Consider the following 18337-nt stretch of genomic DNA (forward strand, 5'->3'; position numbering starts at 1 on the left):
TCCTGTGTTTTTATTTGGCTGAGTTTTGGGAGGAGCTTGTATGCTAGGATTAGAGATTAGTCATTTTTTTCCATTAGATTTTCTCGCAAATAAAGGTGCTTATTCAATTGCACTTGTTTGCTTGGAGGACTCAATTTCTCAACCTAGATGCAATTGACCATTTAATTAGTGTTCTATTTAAAGAATTTGTTGGGAAATCTTGCATAATAAATCTTGTGTAATTCTTATGAAACAAAACCCTAGTTTAGAAGGTTTCAGATTTGTAGGTATAAACTAGTCTGAATGGTTTAATTATGTAGACATACCCCTTAATATATTATTGTGAAAGGGAGACAACAAAGGCCTATGTGATCATGACTGCAATGTGAAAAACAGTACTGACACTTCTTATTGTACAGATTTATGTGCTTCCAAATGTGGATCTATGAGGTATTAAACCCTAGGTGGCCAAATCATCTTTTATTTTGTAGTAGGTGCCAAATGAAAAGCAACAAAGATTCATTTCATAATCATTTTTATTTACATTTCAGTTATTTTCAATGCATTTTCATGTAAAGAAATTGTATTCGCTCTATGGCCTACAAATTGCACTGTATCATCGAATTTTCATAATTGACAGGCTGTTAAAGTGAATACACAGAAAGTAGCCTAATATAAAAATACAATTTATTTACAATAAAAAAATCTTACAGTATGTATCACGTGCATAAAGGAATTATAATCCCAGTAGCTCATTGGGCCTACATCAACATTGACATTATCTTTCAAACTTTAAGAGTAACTCAAATAAATAAAAAATGTCTGCCTGAACCAATTCCTTAATTTAGTCTTTATAAAATATATTGCTGTCAATGGGACATTCATTCGTGAATATTCATTGTATGGTTTCCTGAAATACTCAGTGATACATGAACATGGCCAATTAGGTTAGCCTCAGAGCTTTTGTAAAAGCTCTTTTGTAAAAGATAACCAGAAACAAGATCAGGATTTATGTGTTTAGCTGTGCTTTAGTATTCAACCTGGTTTTAACAACGAACGTTTATTATATATGACATTTATTCTCTCGAGTATACAGGATACAAAAATAAAAATATGAAAGAAAATAAAGTCTGATTTCTGTTTCAGCCGTCATCTATAAAATCATTTGGGGGAAAAGAGTTAGGTGTTGTAAGAGATTCCAAGGTTTACCCATGACAAAGCGTCATGTCATAGTGGCATTAATTGTCCATTGAGTTTGGAGTCCTCTGCTCTTCAGCCAGCCATCCACAGGATGAATGAAATAAGAATTGTGGGTAAAGCAGTCGAGGGCGCTAGGCCGAAGCAGACGATGGAAATCATTCCCAGGAGGACTGTAAGATGTATACTTCTCTGGTCTCTGATGATTGATTTCAGACACTTGCAGAACTGCAAAGGAAGTACATTGCATGAGTTTCATGCATTCTGTAGGCCTACTGTAGGCAAATATTACTGTAGGCAAATATTTTAAAAGCATAGGCTATTGGTTACTGCGTCGTCTTCATTTCAATCGCAATTTCCAAAAGTTATCATTTGATTCAAACCAAAACATTCCTAAGATTTGCATTATCATCATGGAAATTGACTAAAGAGTATGCAAATGAAGACCTATGTTTTAATCTTTGAAATCACGTAGGCTACATTTCCTCGATTAAGCCCAATTAATGGTTATGAATGTATATGCAAATCTAAAGGAACATCAGTGACAGATCATTCAAGTTAAATAAAATGTTCAGAATTAAGCAATTCCAGAAGTGTAAATGTTTCTTGAAAGTATAGCTACCATCTCTGTTTGCTGACTTGTCGCTGTGCCGTATCTGCAGTACGTAACAAAATGTTCACAATTATTCCATAGCAAACTGTAAGGAATCGACCCAATAAGTTCTTCAGCCCTCTTAGCAACACCTTCATTTGGAAATGGTTGCACCTTTCTCGATTTATCCGTATGGTTAACCCTGATTTGTGAGCCGTACACAAAGTCCTCAAAGGTGTCCATGCGCACCGTGGCGCTTTTGTAAATGCAACCAAGGATCAGTCTCTTGTTTGTGATAGTTGTTTTTATTAAAGCGTCATCTTTAGTTAGCACGGGCATGATGTCAGGAATCAGATGGGCAACTTTGTTGTCGCCAAGATAGATACCGAAGTGGGTAAACAACGTTCGCGGAACTTCTAAGATGTCTCCTCTTCTTAGAGTCAGTACCCGACCGTGCGTATCGCGCTCTGTGCGTTCCCTTTGCTGCGTGCCCGACGACCAAAATTCAACAAGTTTAAAGTTTGAGAAAAGGGATAGCTTCTCCACCAGGAACGTTAGCGAGTCAAACATCGTGAACGTTTAAAATAAAGTTTTGTGGGAGGGTAGAGGCGTCTTGGGATTTATATCCTCAAGTACACCATAGGAGGGAGCAGTGTTAGGTCAATCCTGGATAGACGATTGGCCACCACTGTTATTCCCATACCATTTATTCTGCACGTGTGCATGGCCGTTGTCTTTATCCATCATAGGGAATTTAGTTTACGTATTATCTGCACGTGTTATTGTTTTCTACAGAACTGCATGGAACTGAACATAATTCCAGTAATAGTCCAGACAATAACTGTTATTATGTACTGTATAAAAAGTATTTCCTAGTATGAACCTAGATACTACCAGTGGGTTAACACATATTTATATTGAAATGTTAAGTCCTTGACCTGGATATATTAATGAGCAGAAAAACATGTTGGGTCTGGTTTGTGAAATGTAAGAGGCTAAGTTGGTGGAATAAGCTCATTGACTCTCTGAGACATTGTGGACAATTTGCCCTTGTGTGTGGACCCACAGTGGTCAGTCTGTTCTGTCTCCAATCTGGGACCTTTATGGAGGGTATGAAGAGAGTGTTAGCCAAATGACCCTGTGCTCTAGACAGGCATAGGATGAGAAGTAGCATTCCACAGAGCAGATTACCTTGTAATCCTGTAGGCTTCAATTTTACGTTCATATTTTTACATCAAAAAATCCTTTGTGACACCTTGAATTAAAGCCTTTAAACATTTTGTGCCCAGGGACCACCTTAGTCCATAAAATTAACCTACATAAAAGACACAATTTAACAGCTATTTGCACATGAAGTGCAAAAACTCTCTAGTTTCAGAAGAGATGTTGGAAGGAGAGATGAAACCAGAAACAGATGGTGTCTTAATGAGCTGTCATTGTTGACAAAGCAGGTGTGCCATGTAAAAAATCATAAGGACTTTGATATCAACAGCTACAGAGTTTCAATAGTGTTTGGCAGTGGCTCAAGCCAGCCTGCAGTTTTAACAAAGACCACATTATTTACTTGATTGAACCTAAAGTATACAAAGAAAGAGGCCAATTGAATTCCAGGCCTGCTCATGAACTTCTAACCCCTGTTGGTAACCAAAACACATGGTTGGGGATATGATGGTCACTGACCATCTTGGAATTTGTAAGATGCTAATTACATGGGAGAGGAGAGGTCATTCTTCAGTCACATCCAATTCAGGTCAGGAGCTGACACCAACTGGTTATTGACGTGGAAAAAGCAGTTGAAATGTTAACATGATATGGTGTTTAGAGTACACGTGGGCAGCCATTTTGCCATTGTCGTTCGTATTACTTGTATGCAAAAACAACAGTAAGTCTGTGTTTGACGGCAATAATGTTTCTTCATACCACCTTCAGCTGAACAGGCTTACAGTCTTTCGACCATCAGTTGAACTCTCAGTGGCATTAAAACAAACCCTTGACCTCCTTCCTGCCAGATTCATTCCATGGTCAAATGGACCCATTGTGTCCACCAGAGGATATTTTAACAAGGGGACTCTAAACTTAAATTCCACCATTGCCACCAATAGAATTCTTAGCCAGCTTCGTTCTTGACCCCTGGAGTTAATGACTAAGAAACTCGAATGCCAGGTGAAAGCCAATGGTTTAACCATCGCTAAAAAGGTTTTCTTACCACTAGGTGTCCTCCATGGCTAAACGTCAAATGGTTCATTGCACATTGTGGCTTGGCAGGTTTGGTCGCCTGCATTGGCATCTGAATCCCCAGACAGTTTATTTAACAGTATCTCCGTTGTGTTTTGTCTGTACTGTCTGTGCTTTATGTCCACGTCCTCTTGTGTTGTATGCACTTCATGTTTACTGCTGAGTGGGCTTAATTTGGCATCTACAAGTTGTATGGTATCATAGCATCATTTCAATAGTGCTTGATTTTATGAACATTGCTTTTATCCTTTTTCCACCTGACCTTTTTTTTGCTGTCAAAACACTGTAAATGTCAAGCAGCTTACTGTTAGAGGCGGTGGGTATTGACAAGACAACTCAATACCCCTGAATGTGTGAAAATTAAAAGAACCTTATTTATTTATTTACTCAAGGTTGTCTCTCATGATTCGGATTGCCAGTGTACAGTAATGGATATAGAAAGGCCCCTGTTTGCATTTAGTCATTTAGCAGACGCTCTTATCCAGAGCGACTTACAGTAAGTACAGGGACATTGCCCCCGAGGTAAGTGTGGTGAAGTGCCTTGCCCAAGGACACAACGTCATTTGGCACGGCCGGGAATCAATCTGGCAACCTTCAGATTACTAGCCCGATTCCCTCACCGTTCAGCCACCTGACTCCACCACCACATGTTTGATTACATGCCATTTTCTCATGCATTATTTACAATATCTTTCTCAAGAACCTTAGTGTTTGAAACAGTGATTTCCCAACACCAGAGCACACCAGAGTACGATTGGTTAGCCAGCGAGTGGCCTCACAGCACTTCATAGAAACAGGAGGGAAGAGAAGTGTTTTCCATCTGGTGTGTGTCTCAAGAAAGAAGAGGAGGAGAAGAAGGAGATGTAGGGCAGTTCAGCCAGAGTTCAGCGCTGTTTGGTTCACAGACCCTGCAGTTCAGTCTGAGGTCAGCCTGGCCTTATATCTGTCCTGCGCCTACTTCTCTCCCATAATAAAACTAGGTCAGAGAAAGGTAGCCAAGTGAGATTCATCACCCAGGTGCCCACAGGAGGTTCCAGAGATGGAACCTTGTATGCTACGAGTCTACCTCATCTGTTTGTTTTGGTGTGGAGAGCCAAAGGCAGTCGGCGAGGGATGTTGATGGGGGAGGTCCTTCCAACATAGTTTGAAGGGGTTGAAAGACAGAAATCTGAGTGTAATGCCACAACCTTTTGGGATTTCCACGTGTCCTGGATGTTTTGAACTAGAAAACTTAGGGTGGCACACGATAATTCACAGCCAAAACTGTATTATGCTTTTGTAGTATAGGCTAGTTGAAGAGTTAAGGAATCACATGCTGTTTTACTTTAGTTTCTTATTTTACAATGAATGTTGCTAAATTATGATGTGCATAGACTAATATCAAAACAGTTATTAACATTTTGAGAAAATTATTGTAATATTCCAGATGTGACTCGGGAGGGGGGGCAATGGGCCTGGACCCCATTGGTGGTGGCACAGTTGCTGGCATTGATGCAAGCACATTACATTGCACACAAAGCAATTAAGTACACTGAATGTTACAGACGTAAATTCAGTCTTTGTGATTTCTAAACCCATGGAAATAAATCTTAGGTACGGCTTAGGTACTGGCTGATACAAGGTTTTGGAGAATTTGAACTTGTAACCTGAATACGGCAAGCCTCTCATTACGGTGCACGTGCATTGTATATTTACAACAATGTATTTGAGGTATCAGTATAACTCTAATATGTCTCTGCATGTCACACCAAGTCATGGTGCCAAGTGTTCAATGTCATCTTGCCCTTTGTGTCACACATAGCGAGAGACCCAGAAGGGTTATGAAGATAGGCTACTGGTAAAGCGCTCAAGACAAAACAACAATACAGATTTACAGTCTAAATACGTGTATTTCTTGGACCTCAGATTCCTACAATGCGGGTTGTTGGTTCATTAAAACAAACAGTTGTTTTTTTCCAAGTGAACTTTAATAAACTATGGTGTCCCCTGAAGCTTAAGGACATAATCCATGGCAATGTTCACTGTCTAACTGCCAGATGCAAATGGACATCTGTTTCTATCCTAGAATGTATCTGCAAATATATTCCACAGCCAAGGCTAGGGATTACAATTCTTGATAGATACATGTCTGTATTTCTCAAAGACAGGTTAAGCCTTTTACCAAAGGATACACATGTTGTTTTACTTCAGTCCAGGGCTCTGGGCCAGTGTACTCCATTGTAAGACTTCTTACTAGTGTATGTATATATATTTTTATTGTTCTTTTGTCTGGGTATAAAGACGTGGCAGTTACGCTACTGCATACCGCGCCAACATTTTCTTCCACACTTTGACGTCAGAAAAAGTACTCAGGACACAGTGCATTGTCTCCACAAGGGGACAACTGTGCCACTTACGCAAGCACTGTTTGAGGGTTCCATTGATAATAGAAATGTCGCTTTTCTCCTCTTAGTTCCGTGTTAAGAGTGTTCTCTCTCCATTTCTCTGCACAATGTTAATTTCCTGTGAGAGAGTTATTCAAGAATGAAGGAGAAACGCTTAAGCCTGTAAAAAAGCTGCTTTGTTTATTCTCAGAGCAGGACATGGAAACGTGTTCAACCCCTAGGCAAAGGGAAACAAACAAATGTACACATTTTTACTGAAACAATAATAAGTGGACCTTTAGGGCAGTTGCATATAATAACTTAGTTCAAATCGAATCACTTCATTGATTTTGTTGACATTCACTATCAATATTTGTCTCGATGTATCACAAACAAATAGCCTTCTTCAAAAGGAAAACAAACAGTGCTGTTTAACTGTGAGTTGGTACAGTATATGGCTTCAATCATTTTTTTTCATCTCAAGCCTGCAGTTCTCATCATGCTGTTACTGGATGAAAGGACCATTCCTTCTGTCATGGAGAATGTGGAACCTGTCAATCAAAAGCACCATGACCAAAAGCCTTTAGGGATGACCTGCTGTTGCCAAATCAGGTTTGATGTATCTAGATCAAACACTCCATGGCTAACAGTGTCCATCCTCTCCACCTTCCTCATTGATCTCTGTGGTTTGAGTGTAGCAGAGCTGGAGAAACACAAATTCATTCGCCAACCACTTCAGAGATTTGAAGAAGAAAGAGCAGTGATGCGGATTTTATTTAAAAAAAGGGGGGGTCAAGGTTTAGTTTGTGATCTTGATCCGCCTTGCTTGGCAGCTTGTAGTTCAGTATCATGCAAGCAGTGAAAGCTCAACGCCCACTAGTGGTTTCTAAGTGCAATCATGGCATTCTTAGTGTTAGCCTTGAAAGGGTTCAAGATAAGATAAATAATTTGACTGACTGAAAAGAAAGGAACCACAAATGTAACATTTCCTCTAACATACACATTGTTGCATTATTAATTATAATATTATTAAGATGAGAATTAGGTAGAACCCTTAATGGTATCAAAGATCAAAATGATGCCAGACATAAGGAATTCAGAGGAAATCAATCACGTAGCCTGAAGCTGTAAGTTAGATTGGGAACAGTTTACTTTTCTGATTCATGTTCTGATGTTGTTGACAGACTGATAAAACGTCTGTCCGTGTTTGAAATAGAGATGTTATGTTGATGGTAATGATTAGCTCAAGAGAGAGGCTGTGGCACAGCCATTCACATTTGAACCCATGACTCAAGTTAAATAGGAAGAGTATTTTCAGTGACTAAGCATTATAAACTAGGACTTTTAAAGCAGAATGATTGTTCACAGTGTTCAATGATACCTTTAAGAATACCTTATCAGTATATTACCACAGAATCTCTCCACATTACTTAAGGCCTGTTTATGTACCCATAATTAATAATGCACAGTCCTTTACACAAAGGGAAACATGATCAATACAAATAAGAATGTTATATTGCACACCCTGCAAATAACTATGATTGAAACAAACTGTGGCTTGGTCATGTATTGATGTGGAGGTTTGTCATCAGTTGTATGGAATACATTGTAAACAGATATGATTGGTAATGTTTTTCAGACTTGCTTGTAGTGTCATGAATCATCAAAACCAGCAGGTGACTTGCTGATTGGGTGACATTTGTTATTTCTAATGTGTTTATTGATTCCTATCCCCAAAAAAGTGAACAGTGGACAGATGAGTCATAACGTTGTCCTAAACATTTTGCGGGGGAGGTTATGAGTGGTATGAGCAGGGATGTGTACACAAGGACTCTTTATCAGCAGGACCAAGGACCTTGATCAGATAAAAGTAGCGGAGGGTCCGGAGAACCGCTCATTCTGCAACAGGTCAACACCACTAAAGGTGGACAAATGGCTCCATCACTTCTGTCAACAGCAGTGGGAATTTTAATGCTATTTGCCTTCTCCTCCGCTGTAAGTTAAATGTGTTAGGGTTTTTTGTCTGGGGGGGCACTTGCGGGTGGTCAGCAGTGGGAGTCTAAAATAATCATCTGTTCTGTTTTTGTTTTTTTCCTGTAGCAAATAAGAGGAGATGGGATTTCCAATCAGGCATGTCCCCAGTCATGCACGCAGAGCGACCAATTTGTAAGTATGTTCACACACCTTGTGTGCGTATTTCATGTGCAAGACTTCTTGAATGAAATAGATATGTTCAAATGTTCATTGACTTTTCCCCATATGTTGTTCTCCACTTGGTGTTGAGAAGGTGCTGTAGAGTGACACTATGCTCGTACATGTAGTGTACAATGCACTCTCATCCTTAATGCCTTTAGACGAACGGCACATGACGTGCATTGAATGCAGGAATATATCCACACTAACTGTCAAAATACTAACAACTGTCAATCAGTTTGACAGCTCCCGACATGTCAAAACACCACATGATCAGGAGTGCAGAAATATATCCCCATGAGATGGCAGAACACAGACATGTAGGTGGGTCCCATGGCCTTAGACTGCGTCTCGTCTGTTCCTCATAGGGCACGTACTGCCCCACCACATGTGGGGTAGCCGACTACCTTCACAAGTACAAGCCAGAGATGGACCGGGACCTGGACGACATGGATAGGATGCTGGCTGACATAACCAATCAGACAAAAGGAGCCGAGGAAACAGTGATCTACATGAAGGACTCAGTCATGTCAGCCCAGAAGAGCTCCCAGCCTGGTAACAGAAATGTATAATTTCATAGGGTTGCATGACTGTGCTGGGATAGTGGAAATTGAGAGAAATGTGGAATAGTCATGTACATAGCTGAAAATCACTTTTCTAACTGAGGCTAATTATACTTGACTTAAATTCAAGCTGTCCTCCTACGGTGGGGTGTGTTTGAGTGTGTGTGTGTGTGTGTGTGTGTGTGTGTGTGTGTGTGTGCAGATGGGCGGTAACCATAGATTTTCACTTTGGCATTTTAGATCAGTACTTTAAGAAGTCATCAAGCATGTTGGATGATGTCCTGCGTTTTGAGAAGAGCATCATAACACAAGAAGAGCAAATCAAGTAAGCCTCATCAGTATTTATCTGAGTGTATCTTTCAAGTATTAATCTGAATGCATTAAAAGCCCTCTAAAGAACAATAGTACGGCTGCATAGGCTATACTGGTACATCATTTGTACTGTGCAACAGAATTTAGATTATTTTAAGTATCCTGCTCCCACAATATTAAATTCAATGTAAGAAATATATTCACTTAGCAGACGCTTTTATCCAAAGTAATGTACAGGAGGGGATTTGAGACCTCTTGATCAAATGGTCTATCACAGAGCTGTACCCATGCTCCTCTCAAAAAATTAAGTGATACCTAGCATAATTAAAAATGTAATCTTTTTTTTTTAGTGAACTTCTGTCGATATTAGATTCCAACAAGAGGGCAATGTTGGATCTCAAACAGCTGTCCATCCAACTGGAACAGAAATGCAAAGAGCCATGCAAGGACACTGTTGAAATAAAGCCTACTACTGGCAAAGGTAAAAGCAGCAACAACCCACAGGTCACTTCCTTTTTGCAAGAGCTCTCTTAGAGTTCCACTCATCTGAAATGTTTTGAGAACCAATCGAAATGTTCTCTAAAATGGTAGAAGGGTCCATTTAAAGTAACAACATACAGTGGTTGGAGTCTGAAATCTGAACTATTAATCAGTCATCTCACAACTCACATTGTCTATTTGACTCCAGATTGTCAGGATATTGCCAACAAAGGAGCCACTGCTAGTGGGCTGTACTATGTGAAGCCAGTGAAGGCCACTGAGAGTTTCGTGGTCTACTGTGAGATTGACGCTTTTGGACGGGGCTTCACTGTCCTGCAGAGGGTAGGTGACATCTCCACCAACATGTATTGGCTGAAGAACAAAAGCGTAACAGTGTAACCCATATGTTCACCTTCTGTTTGTCTATAGAGACGTGATGGAAGTGTAGACTTCAGCAAGGACTGGATACAGTACAAGGAGGGCTTTGGCTACCTCTCCCCTGATGACACAACCGAGTTCTGGCTGGGCAATGAGAAGATCCATCTACTCTCCACCCAGTCCTCCATCCCCTATGTGCTTCGGATAGAGCTTGTTGACTGGGAGGGGAACAAAAAGTATTTACTGCTATCACAGTATCTGTACACCAGTGTATCATGGGATTTTGTATTTATTGTATTCATGTACCATGAATATCTGTGATATATTTTCTTTTTTTTTTACATGGATGAAAAACTACCTTCCAACCTCCAGTTGCTTTAAATTCAGTTTCAGTGTCCATTCTTTAATTTAATTGTCTTCTTCTTTGCCTCAGGTATGCCGACTATGCTATGTTCAAAGTGGGGCCAGAGGTTGATATGTACCGCCTTACCTATGCCTACTACCACGGAGGTGATGCTGGCGATGCATTTGACGGTTTTGACTTTGGCGATGACCCCAGCGACAAATTCTACACTTCGCACAATGGCATGCAGTTCAGTACGGCCGAGAAGGACAACGACAAGTTCCAGGGCAACTGTGCCCTCCAGGACGGGTCTGGATGGTGGATGAACAGGTGCCACGCCGGCCACCTCAATGGCAAATACTACACCGGTATGTACTCTCCCCACATGGCTCCAGTTTGTAAACATCTATACTTCATCCTCAATAGTCTGTTATCAAAGATGTTTGATGCTGTCAGTAATGAAGGCTACAGGCAGGTGACAACATGGAATACAATGTGATTTAGTTTCATCACATGTAAACGCGTGTGCACATGTGAAATTCATGTAGTTTGGTTTAAACAAATTGGACTATGGAATCTCACAACCCATTTAATAATATCTAAACCTTGTTTTGCTCCTGCCCCAGGTGGGAAGTACACAGAGAAGGATGCCGGCGAGTACGGCTATGACAACGGAATCATATGGGCCACTTGGCATTCTCGCTGGTACTCTATGAAGGAAACCACCATGAAGATCATCCCCATTAACAGGATTGTGGGTGGTGAAGGGCAACAGTCTGGGGTCAAACAGTTTGGAGGACTGGGAGACATCTAGAAATACATTAAAGGTTTTTTGACTGCCATGCCTCTCGCTGTTGCTGGGCCAAATACATAGACTCATATAATCATTAAATACACTCATGTTTCTGCTGTCTTAGAATATATTTTTGTGAATTACTTGGACCTGTTCTTCATCTCACTGCAATTACACAATCCAACTTTGGTATACATGTCCTTTGTGTCTTGTTGAGAACTTGTGAATGCTGGATATGCATGTTCTTCTAGAACTAAGTCTGGTTGGATTTTGACTTAATAAATGTTCTCTTTTCTTAATGTATGATGATTTTGGCTTTTTTTCCCACTTTTGGTGATACTACAGCTATATTCAAACAATTAAACAAGGTTATACTGATTATTTTAATTTCAAATAACTTGTCAGATTCACTGCACCAGAACTTAAGCATACAATCCTCTACAGTGGAAAGCATTTTCATGAATAAAGTAAAGTCAAAACATAGTACACTATGTTTTTATTAATTGACTATTACATTTTCTTCCCTTTAGTTTAAAGATGAATGGCATATCTGCCTTGCATGACGAATGAACTAACAGAGTAATTAATCTCAGTCTGCACCCACACAGACAGGCTTTCAAAGAAATGAAAAAGGCTAGCCTTTCAAATGTAAATATATCATATTTAAAATCCCTTAAAATCAATTTGTCTGTGGATGTCATTGCGTAAAGTAAAATGGCATACATTGTAATTGTGACCCTCTGAACTAATCTTACAAATGGAAGTTGATGACAAATGAGCCATTTTGTCCAGAAGACACTATGCATGCCGTAAAGGACTGCACAGACACTGTGAGACTTTTTGTGGGTGTGTGCATGTATGGGGGTGTATATGTGTACAACGAGTACATCAAATGTGTGTCCAAACTTGACTTCTTTTAAGTCAATATATCCCAATAGACGCTTGTTTGGCAGAGGTCAACCAAAATATGAGTACATGTTATTCATTGATGTGTTGAGTGATCTGTAAAAAAAAATACTACAGTACCATAAGGAACTAATGCTTGAACTGATTCAATCAGTCATCAGACCATCAGAACAATATTGCAGTATGGAAATGATTGTTTGATTGCATCATACAGAAAAAATATCAACTTTATCAATGAACTTTGCTCGACAAACACCATAGTGTCACACAGAACAAGAAATACTGAAATCCAAATAGACACTTTGGACTGTTTTCCTTCTGAGCTGGTTGGGGTTTTATCACAAGACTTTATTTGTATGCAGTGAATGCAATACTATACAATTAAGTAGAACAGAGAATACATAATTTACTGTATTCATTTAGCAGACATATTTTATAACTTGAAGAAAGAATTATGTGTAATGCTGTTCCATGATTATTTCAAATGCCATCTAGGGATTTTAACTAACTTTGGCCTGTAGACGGCGTTTCTCCTCTTTGTCTAAAGGCTGATTCACTAACCCGGAAACAATAGTCAACTAGAATTCTGTTTACATCCGGTACAGTCAGCCCTCGCGCCGCAAGAACTTGTGCTTAGTTTTGAAACACAGTTTATATCGTTGAATTCTTCATTTTCATCCTCAGATTTAGCCGAATATTGCAGTTGGATAATTTGGCATAAAGATGACGGAGGTATGTTATTTTGTTAAATCGATAGTTCTTTAATGGGGTGCCTGAGCCGCACAAAGCTAATGCGTTAGCATTACACGATCACAACGTAGACCATCGTATTCCAGATACTCGCTAGCCCGTCCAACGCATATTCAATCTTAAGTTTGTATCTCCTGTAAATTCAAAAGTTCATTTTTGGTAGTGTATAAGCCATTTTGTAGTCCAGATACTATACTTTCTATCTCGCCCATTTTTGTGCGTTCTACAAGCTATGCTCCAGTCCTGTTTACATGTCCTTAAAAGTACTTAACGAACGTGTCCTTGTTTTTTCCTTAGGATGTGCAGAAGCACTCGGTCCATACCCTGGTCTTCAGGTCCCTCAAGAGAAGTCATGACATGTTTGTGGCTGACCATGCCAAACCAGTCTCCTTGGATGAGCAAAGGTAAAGAAGTGCTTCTACCGTGCTTTCTTGTGACATATATTAATTGTGAAAAGCTTCTCACATCACATGATTTTTGGGGGTAATTTATCCATAGCCACAAGGTGAAGATGGCTGCCAAGCTGAGAGCTGACTATGGTGCTGTGTTACACATGCCTGTCCTAAAAGAAGGGAAGGACAGAGTTTTGGGCTCAGACATGCTCGGCATCCAGAACTACAGTCAGTCAGGTGAGATCACCATCATCATGATATACCAAGAGGACAGTTGCTTATTGTTACATACCTTAAATGTGTCTCCAGACCTATCTGTCCATTTGTGAGGTTCCAGCCTGCTCACCTGAAGTTCATGGATAACTACTGTAAGCTTGAATCTTCACACTTTTGCTTTTCAAGGAGATGATCCAGAGTACTTGGTCACTGGAACTCACGCATACCCATCTGGACCTGGTAAGACTTCCCATCCTAGACCATCTTATGAACTGAGTGTAAAATAGTTCTGACTTATTCATTAAATGATGGTTTGGCGTTATGTCCTCAGGGGTGGCGTTGACTGCAGACACCCAGCTGCACAGGCTTCCAAGTGAGGGAGGAGTTCATGCCCTGGCTCTGACTCTACCAGGATCTCAAGCCAGGTAAGATGGATGGATGGATGGATCAACGGGGTCTTTAAAGAGGAGGTTTTAGCAGCAAATGATTTACTGTTCAAAGACTGGTACAGACGAGCGTTCACTGCTTTCGTCTGTCAACATCTAACGTTGTCATGCTGTGATGTCTTGAAGGCAGGACGCCAGCCGCACTGCAGCCGGCGTCGGGGACATTCACAGGCATGCAGGGGGAGCGGAGAGATCCATGCCTCCTCACTCACACGCAATGGTCATTTTTCCACTCTTTATATACAACAGACTTTGACCCATCATGTGTACCTTTTGATTTTTCAACATCGATTCAATATCATGTTTCACGTTCCAATTTTCGACGTGGCAATTTGTGTACATATTTCAAATGCTGTTCCCCCTCTGTAGTCACTTATGGAAGGAAGTGGCACCAAGAACTCTGCGCTGGCAGCGAGGAAAGCACCCACCATGCCAAAACCCCAGTGGCATCCTCCATGGAAACTGTTCCGGGTTCGTACCTCGCCTTGGAACATGTTCTACAGGACTCTCTCACACGCCACTACACTGGAACAGTGTTCAGCTATACGTGATATCCACACTACATTCATGGGTTCAGTATTGTAGTCTTGACGTTGGTATTCATCCGCTGTGCTGTTCAATGACAGGTCATCAGTGGCCATCTTGGCTGGGTGAGGTCTATAGCTGTGGAGCCTGGGAATCAGTGGTTTGTCACTGGGTCTGCTGACAGAACAATCAAGGTGAGGACGCACAGCATGTCGTCGTGTTCCCTGGGAGTCAACAAGTACTTGTTGAGATACCATAGGACATGCAGTTGAACTATGCTCACTCGGCATACAGTTGTTCTTTTTTTTTTCTTTTTTTTTTTTATACTTTCCTCACTCGTCAGTTTTTTTTCCCCCCAGTGGCAATTGACCAACCGTAGACCGCATACCCCAAAATGATTAACCCTGTGCATATCCAAACCAGCTCATGTTTGACAGCAAAAGACATAACCCCCCAAACTCCAGCTCCTTTCTCCCTTGTGTGTCCTCAGATCTGGGATCTGGCCAGCGGCAAGCTGAAGCTCTCCCTGACGGGCCACATCAGCACGGTGAGGGGCGTGGCCGTCAGCACCCGCAGCCCCTACCTGTTCTCCTGTGGGGAAGACAAGCAGGTCAAGTGCTGGGATCTGGAGTACAACAAGGTATGTCCTTCAGGATTATTCACCTTAACTGGCTGACGAAAAGTAGGGGCATGCCACCATGTGCCAATATTAGTGTCTGTGTGTTTTGAGGTAATTTGTTGTTGGCAGGAAATATTGGTGTCTGTGTGTACTTTGATTTTTGTTGTTGTGTTGACTTGGTGGTTGCTGTCTGTTCTGTGGGTGTTCTAGGTCATCAGACACTACCACGGCCACCTCAGTGCAGTGTACGGCCTGGACCTCCACCCCACCATCGACGTCCTGGTGACATGCAGTCGAGATGCCACCGCTAGGGTACATTCCTCAGTGCATAGAATACAATAATAATGCATGGAAGATTTGATATGAACATCACACAATTACGAGAGGGAGTACCCTATTGCTAAATATCAGCATTCTTATGTATTTGTATATATATTCAACAATACTGTACTCCCGCTCGTGAAATTTTACTTTTTAACACTTCCACAAGCACCATTTATCAGTTAACAAAACAGCAACAGATTATGAGAATTTTATCCTTTCGTACCGCCAATACAAAAGAGTTTCATAACTCAGCGGAGCTGTTGCCAGTTAACACAGTTTTCCTGCACAAAATGGCTAGTGCTAGCTACTTTGTATAAATAAATAGTGGTCGTTGATGTAAGTGAAGTGATAAGCGTGTTGTTCAAAGTTCCAGTGCTGTTATGAGCACTCATATAATGCCTCTTGTCCAATCAAATTGCTTGATCGGAAATAACTGTTGTTTAATCATTAGCAAATAATCTCCAATAATACATTGTATAAAAATGAATAATAAATTATGTAATATATGCTAACTCACTAATCACATGGCTCCAAAATGTTGTATTTATTCTTCCTATAGAAATGCTTGCATGGATAATGTACTTTGTCAGTTAAGAGTTTAGTTTTGTCTGCTAGGTGTGGGACATTAGAACCAAGGCCAACGTCCACACCCTGTCTGGACACACCAACACTGTGGCCACAGTGAAATGCCAGGCAGCCGAGCCTCAGATCATCACAGGTGAACTCTCATTCCAGCTTCTTAAAACACTCATCTATGGGTCATTTCCTGGTGTGAGTGTCATAGCTTTGGTTTTTGCTTTGAAGTTCAGTAACAGAAGGCCAATGTCTTTGGTCGAGTTTCTGCCTTTTTTCCTCCCAGATATTGACTCTCTCTCTCTCTCTCTGCCTGGGTCTACAGGAAGCCATGACTCTACCATCAGGCTCTGGGATCTGATCGCCGGGAAGACCAGAGCCACCCTGACGAATCACAAGAAGTCTGTCAGGGCAGTAGTGTTACACCCCCGACAGTAAGTCCAGAACCATGAAGATGATGAGCATCAGAACTGTCTCTGGTTATTCTTATTTGACCTGGAGTTATTTATGTTATTTATGATATGAATCAGGGTTTCCCACAGAAAATGTGTTAATTAAGGTGTTAGGGTGGGGTTTGCTGTCAGACCGGGGGGGGGACTAGTTTGTACAATAGACTAATGCGGTCTGCAGAGAAGGCAGACTGGTGTTTTTGAATGGAAGGGAAAAAAACGGGACAGAGTAACACGGCGGATATCGCTATTTAAAAACAAGAAGTAGGTGTGCGTTGCTTATGCAGCCGCCTTAACTGAAAGGTGCTGCGGAAAACCCTGTGAATGGTCGCTGATTCTATTGTTTGACGATTATTCTATTGTTTTGCATTCTGGCGGTAATCCTGACATTAATGTACAGCAAGGAGGTGTAATGTATAGTACAGCTTGTATGATAACACCCACTATCTCATGTCCTAACTATTTTCATTAGGTATACCTTTGCATCCGGCTCTGCTGACAACATTAAGCAGTGGAAGTTCCCCGAAGGCAACTTCATCCAGAACCTCTCTGGGCACAATGCAATTGTGAACACCCTGGCTGTCAACTCTGATGGAGTCCTGGTGTCTGGAGGTATGTCATTGCTGATTGTGTGTGTGTGTGAGTGTGAATGCCTTTTCTTGAACTTCTCTACTAGTGCTGCTCATGTAGAAAACCTTCTGGAGTCAATTTGACTACTACATCAGTGGTTTTACATGTGCACTTAACAGCACCACTGCAGATAAAAGCAAAAAACGATCTTTGAATGGCAACTAAAAAGGTAGCAAACATTGGGGCCTGCCGTGCTGATAAACTTGAGGGGGCTCATTAACACGACCACGCCTGTACCCGTCTCTCTCAGCCGACAACGGCACCATCCACATGTGGGACTGGAGGACGGGGTACAACTTCCAGCGCATCCACGCCGCCGTACAGCCCGGCTCACTGGACAGCGAATCAGGGATCTTCGCCTGCATGTTCGACCACTCAGAGAGCAGGCTGATCACTGCAGAGGCCGATAAGACTATTAAGGTGTACAGGGAGGACGACACAGCGGTAAGGGCTGATTGATTTCCACTGCTTTGAGATAAATGGGAATGTTATTGTGCAGTGAAGGCTATATGTATTATTGTAAGTAATGGTTTATGTACAGAATCTAACTAAGTGGTAAAATGTTTTTTTTGTTAGTTTTTGCTGACATAAGTTGTTTATTTAGTTTATTGTTTAAACAAAGTTGTTTCTGTTTCTCTTTAGACGGAGGAAAGCCACCCTGTCAACTGGAAACCAGAAATCCTCAAGAGGAAAAGATTCTAATGTTTTTTCAGTGATTTTTTACAATGTATTTCTTTTTTTATCAGTATCAGATTTGTCTGCCATGTCAGTTGTAATTACAACTACATTTAGTCTAAAATAATAGACAAGAATGAGTGGTATTCATTGTCAAAAATGTCATCTTCTGTGTCATGTAATAATTTCCTTTTTTTCATATTTGAGTGTGATGTAGTCCAACCAGTTTTCTGTGCCTCAAACCATTTACAAATCTACATGTTCGGTATCTATTTTCTGTTTCATTCAATTCAGTAGTGATTATGATATGCACAATAAAGGAGTACATGAACTTGGAGGAGCCAAATGTGTTAAACGTGCAATTTCACATTTCATCAGCAGAGAGAGACATAACTGCATGACGT

General features: G+C 40.9%; 3 protein-coding genes across 3 annotated transcripts; 2 read left to right on the forward strand and 1 right to left on the reverse strand.

The window, feature by feature from the left end:
• Positions 1-705: 705 nt before the first annotated feature.
• lrata (lecithin retinol acyltransferase a) lies at positions 706-2338 on the reverse strand. Its single transcript, XM_084687282.1, has 2 exons — positions 1799-2338; positions 706-1404 (listed from the first exon to the last, which is right to left on the reverse strand). Exons 1-2 carry the CDS (start codon positions 2336-2338, stop codon positions 1252-1254), a joined length of 693 nt encoding a protein of 230 aa, XP_084543408.1. The 3' UTR covers positions 706-1251.
• Positions 2339-8251: 5913 nt separating this feature from the next.
• fgg (fibrinogen gamma chain) lies at positions 8252-11731 on the forward strand. The gene is made up of 9 exons (XM_084686588.1): positions 8252-8361; positions 8467-8532; positions 8928-9114; positions 9363-9447; positions 9785-9915; positions 10123-10256; positions 10344-10528; positions 10726-11003; positions 11262-11731. Exons 1-9 carry the CDS (start codon positions 8299-8301, stop codon positions 11447-11449), a joined length of 1317 nt encoding a protein of 438 aa, XP_084542714.1. The 5' UTR covers positions 8252-8298; the 3' UTR covers positions 11450-11731.
• Positions 11732-12922: 1191 nt separating this feature from the next.
• Positions 12923-18268, forward strand: plrg1 (pleiotropic regulator 1). Its single transcript, XM_084686587.1, has 15 exons — positions 12923-13066; positions 13382-13488; positions 13583-13713; positions 13879-13932; positions 14024-14117; positions 14265-14358; positions 14508-14609; positions 14765-14857; positions 15154-15303; positions 15493-15594; positions 16222-16324; positions 16505-16613; positions 17101-17240; positions 17509-17702; positions 17901-18268. The coding sequence occupies exons 1-15, from the start codon at positions 13058-13060 to the stop codon at positions 17958-17960; spliced, it is 1542 nt and encodes a 513-aa protein (XP_084542713.1). The 5' UTR covers positions 12923-13057; the 3' UTR covers positions 17961-18268.
• The last annotated feature ends 69 nt before the right edge of the window (positions 18269-18337 follow it).

Source organism: Hypomesus nipponensis, chromosome 22 (assembly GCF_054491055.1).
Source record: "Hypomesus nipponensis isolate SF chromosome 22, ASM5449105v1, whole genome shotgun sequence".
Classification (NCBI taxonomy): Eukaryota; Metazoa; Chordata; class Actinopteri; order Osmeriformes; family Osmeridae; genus Hypomesus; species Hypomesus nipponensis.